Source organism: Solanum pennellii, chromosome 7, assembly GCF_001406875.1.
Source record: "Solanum pennellii chromosome 7, SPENNV200".
Classification (NCBI taxonomy): domain Eukaryota; kingdom Viridiplantae; phylum Streptophyta; class Magnoliopsida; order Solanales; family Solanaceae; genus Solanum; species Solanum pennellii.
In genome coordinates this window covers 77,532,613-77,538,612 of record NC_028643.1, presented here as the reverse complement: position 1 = coordinate 77,538,612, position 6,000 = coordinate 77,532,613, and the positions used below count along the sequence as shown (strand labels likewise).

The following is a 6,000-nucleotide window of genomic DNA, read 5'->3' as shown; positions in this document are numbered from 1 at the left end:
AGGACTATTGCTTAACGGTAAGATTGATAACTCTTTCTTACGTTTGGTGTAATCGTGTTTCGCTTTTGCTTTTGAAGATTAGTGAAAACGATTGAAAATCCTGTGAGACAGGTCGTGGTTTTACTCCCTTAAGCAAGGAGGTTTCCACGTAAAATCATTGTGTTGATTTTACTGCATTTAACTTTCTGGTATTTTTCTGAAGTGAAGTAAGGGACCTGGTCCATTACTCGTTAAGTGAAAGCATACATTCTATCATGAGCCACATAAATTACGGGAGGTGACTGCCCACTGTTCTTTTCGACTACCCACCTACAAAACAAATTGTGTACAAGTATGACCAATATGAACTGCAAACCACAGATTTAGAACATCCCAAGATCCAATACTAGACAATTCACATCATTACTGTCCAAAAAGTACAGTTGGGCAAATAACGGATCAATCAGAACGAGAAGTCAGTCGAGCAAATACTAGAGCTCTCTAAAGCATAAGATAAGATGTCTTAAGTGTGAACTGTAGATATCTAACAGCCACAATACTCCAGAACATGTTACCTAAAAAGCTAAAAAAGCTTCTATACATTACCTTGCCTTACTTGATGCAAAAAGGAGCATATGATGAATTCGAGTCCACATAAACAAAATCCTACAACTAGCAAGATTAATACCTTTATACCAATGGACTGACGCACACAGAGCAACAACTCGAGTACCCTCTAGATGGAAGCTTTCCTAGTTTGAATAAGCATAATGACTCGCGCACAGTTGAAACCATGACCAATGATGTGTTCTGCTACAAAAATGCAATTAACTATGAGTAAACGAGCATTCAAGCATGCAGATGAAACAAGCTAAGTCAGACTGAGAAAACTGATTGAAGGAAAAGACATTAGAATGAACCATCATCTGAATTCTGAACATAAGGATGCACTTCTCACAGCCATGTACATCAATCAAGCACACCTGCATCTTGGAACTTGATGTATAACGAAGGAGAAAACATTCCAAAAGATAGTAGATATCACTGTAGTTAAACCAGTAATATCTGTTGTGACATTAGACTAGGTAGAGTTCAAATTTGATATTCAGAAAAAATATGTCAAAACTTCTACCAGGGATATGCTCCTTCAACCAAAAGTAGTATTTGCAAGTCTCTTTCTTGGTCGTCACCCAGTTACATCTGGGACTAATGTTATTAGCTCAATTTTTTGGGGATCTGAAGACAGAAGAGGAAGACATGATGTTATTATGTCATCCAGAATGTGATGCCGAAGTATGCAATCGGCTTCAATTCTACAACAATTTGACTCGGATAGCTAACAACATAGTCGGAGAAGATCATTGATACATACAACTGCCTCAGATTCTTGACTCCAACTACAGATATTTTGATTCATCAACTCCGAAATCATTTGACATGCGCAATTGCTGATTTGCTAAACAATTGAAAAGTACTATTCATTATGTTTTACTTTGGATTATCTTGTTCACTTATGGGCCTGCCGTGATTAAAAGATTCAAATTGATCTGACAGAGAGAAGGGATCAAGCTGGAGCTCTCACCCATGAACTCGTATCACGGTTTTTCTTTTGTTCCTTTCCAGGAGTTGCCCTCCGCCACCCATGAAACAAACAGGCAATGGAGCTCTTCTCCATCCATTCGGGTACGAGTTAAATAAACGCCATTTGAATCATCAAACATCAGATGGCTCGCATATCAACTAAATTAGTGCAACTGTAAGTGGTATAGTAGACGGAAGCAAAAACAAAATGCTCAAAACTGCAATCAGAAAAGATACCAGAAACTGCATATTCATAAAGATACCATTATTATTCACAAATGAGAAACAGAATGGAACAGAAAGCGAAAACACATAGATGACCCTTAAAGACCATCATACAAACACAACCACCACAATGGGCAACAGACACACCACCACAATGGGCAACAGACGCAACCAGACAACGACAAGAACTTAAAAACCACCACGGAGACGGAGGACAAGGTGCAGAGTAGACTCCTTCTGGATATTGTAGTCAGCAAGGGTGCGGCCATCCTCAAGCTGCTTACCAGCGAAGATCAACCTCTGCTGGTCTGGTGGGATCCCCTCCTTGTCCTGAATCTTAGCTTTCACATTGTCGATAGTGTCAGAACTCTCCACCTCCAAAGTGATGGTCTTCCCGGTCAAGGTCTTCACAAAGATCTGCATTCCTCCCCTCAGCCTAAGCACCAAGTGCAGGGTCGACTCCTTTTGGATGTTGTAGTCCGCCAAAGTGCGGCCATCCTCGAGCTGCTTGCCAGCAAAAATCAACCTCTGCTGATCTGGGGGAATACCCTCCTTGTCTTGGATCTTGGCCTTGACATTGTCGATGGTGTCGGAGCTCTCAACCTCCAGGGTGATGGTTTTCCCGGTAAGGGTCTTAACAAAGATTTGCATACCACCACGCAGACGGAGGACAAGGTGAAGGGTCGACTCCTTCTGGATGTTGTAGTCGGCAAGGGTGCGACCGTCCTCGAGCTGCTTACCAGCGAAGATCAACCTCTGCTGGTCTGGGGGAATTCCCTCCTTGTCCTGGATCTTAGCCTTCACATTATCAATGGTGTCGGAGCTTTCTACCTCCAAAGTGATGGTCTTTCCGGTGAGGGTCTTAACAAAAATCTGCATACCACCACGGAGACGGAGGACAAGATGGAGGGTGGACTCCTTCTGGATGTTGTAGTCAGCTAGGGTGCGGCCATCCTCGAGCTGCTTTCCAGCGAAGATCAACCTCTGCTGGTCTGGGGGGATTCCTTCCTTATCCTGGATCTTAGCCTTCACGTTGTCAATGGTGTCGGAGCTTTCCACCTCCAAAGTGATGGTCTTTCCGGTAAGAGTCTTAACGAAGATCTGCATACCACCACGGAGACGGAGCACCAAATGGAGGGTGGACTCCTTCTGGATATTGTAGTCAGCTAGGGTGCGGCCATCTTCCAACTGCTTTCCTGCAAAGATCAACCTCTGCTGGTCTGGGGGAATGCCTTCCTTATCCTGGATCTTAGCCTTGACGTTGTCAATGGTGTCTGAGCTTTCGACCTCAAGGGTAATCGTCTTACCCGTAAGAGTCTTCACGAAGATCTGCATACCACCACGTAGACGAAGCACCAAATGGAGGGTAGACTCCTTCTGGATGTTGTAATCAGCTAGAGTACGTCCGTCCTCCAACTGCTTTCCGGCGAAGATAAGCCTTTGCTGATCCGGGGGAATTCCTTCCTTATCCTGGATCTTAGCCTTAACGTTGTCGATTGTATCAGAACTTTCCACCTCTAGGGTGATAGTCTTTCCGGTGAGAGTTTTCACAAAGATCTGCATCTGCAAAATTCATAAAAACAACAATCAGAACAACGAGAAAAAATCAAATTTAAGCTCTTTTCACACTCCCTGATCAACCGATTCAAGGATTAAAACAAAGCAACCTAGGGCTTTTAAATCAAAAACAACCGGAGGAACTCAGATCTTAGGCCTTGAGAATCAAAGCGACATCAAAAACACAAAATTCTACGGCTTTTTAATCAAATCAACCAGAAAAACTCCAATTTTAGGCCTCCTCATCAAACCGACGAAAACAAACTCGAATTATAAACCTTTAAAATCAAATCGACGGAAAAAACCCAAATTAGGGGCCTTTCTCATCAAAACAACGAAATAAACTCCAATTGTCGGCCTTCCCCATCAAAACAACATGAAAAAACTCAATTTCTAGGTATTTTCCATCGAAACAACCGAAAAAAACTCAAATTTTAGGGCTTTAACAGCACCTGATTAACTAAACTCAGAATCTAAACAAACAAAAGCCAAAAAATTGAGAAAATTTCTAACCTTGAAAGAGAAATTTGAAGGCAATTGAGAGAAACAATAATAGAAATCAGATAGAAGATGAAAAAATGTGCTGCAGAAAGCTTTATTTTATAGATGGTATGGCCGACTCTAGAGGAAACCGCCTCATGGACTAACCAATCATATGAAGACACGTGTAATAATGACGTGTAGTGTACCAAATCAACACGCAAAAGCTACCTTTATTTTTTTTATGTGGTTGGGAAAATTAGGAGAATGAGGTTGACACTTACACGCTCCTCTAGAAAAGAAAAATTTTAAGTCACGTTAAAAAAAAAATATTCTAAAGAAATAACTTAATTTTATTTTTTGTATTTTTAAAAAATTTAAAATATGCTCTAATATAGCGTATTTTGAGTTTATCGTGAACATGATTTTAAATATAAGAAATTAAATATAGCAAAATTAGAGTATAATACTAGTTGATAATCGCACTTGAATCTTCTTTCTTGTATCATGTATTGCTCTTTTTCTAAGTTATTTTAATACGATTATTTAAATTTAATTGAAAATATTAAATATTTTATTTAAATTGAAGATTTATTAGAAACATTTTATTTTTTATATTTATATCTAAGAGGTAAGTACTGAATTTTTCATTCTTTTTTACCCAAATTTATTTGAGCATTAAAAAAAAATTTATGTCTTCTTAATGACCTTTTTTTTATTGGATAAATTTAGTAATTTCGTTATAAAAATAGTTTATTTCAAATTGATATTTAAGTAAGATTGAATAAGATATAATTAGTGACGTTGGTATAGTAATATTAAAAATAAATAAATTTTTGGATCAGTCAAAATTGATCTCTTTCTTTATAAGAATATTATTATTATATTGCATCATATAAAAATAAATCAATGTGAATAGTGAATTGTCTTTTTGTGTCCTGTAATTATCATTATGAGAGAGAAAAGATCAAGTTGCTTACTATTTCAATTTGGGTATATGTAATTGATGACCAAAATCTTGTCATCCTCATCAACAAAATTAATGTAATTATTGACAAAACTTTTTAAGCTGAAATTATCATGGATAGAAAGTGATATTAAAAAATCATAATTGAGATTCCAAATAATAGTTTATATAAAAATTGAAATAATAGATAATTTTTATTTACATGTTCAAGAATAATAAAATTATTCAATATCTATATTTTAATAAAATATTTGTATAATTTGATATACATGTAAAATCGAATTGGGGTACTTTATCTGTATAAAGTTAATCAATGATTACTCCCTCTCCTTTTTCTCTTTTACATTTTAATTCGAAAATTTTATTTCCTCCCTTTTTCATTATTTAATTATTTGTTAATAATTACTTTCCTCTTTTTTAAAGCAAAAAAAAAAAAAAGGAGTAGTTGGACCAAAATTGTATGATTTTTGTTCTTCTTTTTCAAATACAAAATATTATATTAAAAATAAAAAAAAATTATTTAATATTTAATATCTATATATTATTTTAAATTTATATTTTTATAATTCAATTAAAATAAATATTTTCTATTAAATAATCATATCCAGTGCACCATATTTTTCGACGATTACCACTCATATTATTGTGTTTAGTAGATATTTTAGGTGCATAATTGATCTATTCTTTAAAACTAGGGGCACTTATTATTATACATCCACTTGACACTTGCTTTAGTTGGCTATTTTTTTAAATTTTTTTTTTTTTGTCAACTACCCCAATTCGAATTTATTTGATTAAGATATTTTTATGGACCTACTTTATAATATTATTGTATTTAATAATTTTTTTAAAAAGTGAAAGATTCTTTTTTTGTTGTAACTTGTAAGTGGTGTCTTTTTATTAAAAGTTTAGAAAAATTCATATCCGTTCAAGGTGGGCACGGATTTCAAGTAGGGGTGTGCATCGGTCGGTTCGGTTCGGTTTTACATATAATCGGTTCGGTTTATCGACTTTCGGTTTTAAAATATCCTAACCCAATAACAAACCAATAAGAAATGTTTTATCGGTTTATCGATTTATCGGTTTTTGATGTTATCGGTTCGGTTTCGGTTAACCCAATAAGAAAATGTCGATCAAATAATATATAATAGTACGTATGTTATAATTACATGTTACCAACTTACCGCAAAAACATAATAGAAAACTTTGAA

The 6,000-nt window shown here is 35.8% G+C and overlaps 1 protein-coding gene across 1 annotated transcript; it reads right to left on the bottom strand.

The window, feature by feature from the left end:
* Positions 1 to 1,794: 1,794 nt before the first annotated feature.
* Positions 1,795 to 3,986, bottom strand: LOC107025398 (polyubiquitin). The gene is made up of 2 exons (XM_015226188.2): positions 3,856 to 3,986; positions 1,795 to 3,348 (listed from the first exon to the last, which is right to left on the bottom strand). The coding sequence occupies exon 2, from the start codon at positions 3,346 to 3,348 to the stop codon at positions 1,975 to 1,977; it is 1,374 nt and encodes a 457-aa protein (XP_015081674.1). The 5' UTR covers positions 3,856 to 3,986; the 3' UTR covers positions 1,795 to 1,974.
* Positions 3,987 to 6,000: the final 2,014 nt, after the last annotated feature.

Excerpts from the sequence above, each read along its gene's own strand:
- LOC107025398 (XM_015226188.2), bottom strand. The coding sequence starts at position 3,348 with ATGCAGATCTTTGTGAAAACTCTCACCGGAAAGACTATCACCCTAGAG.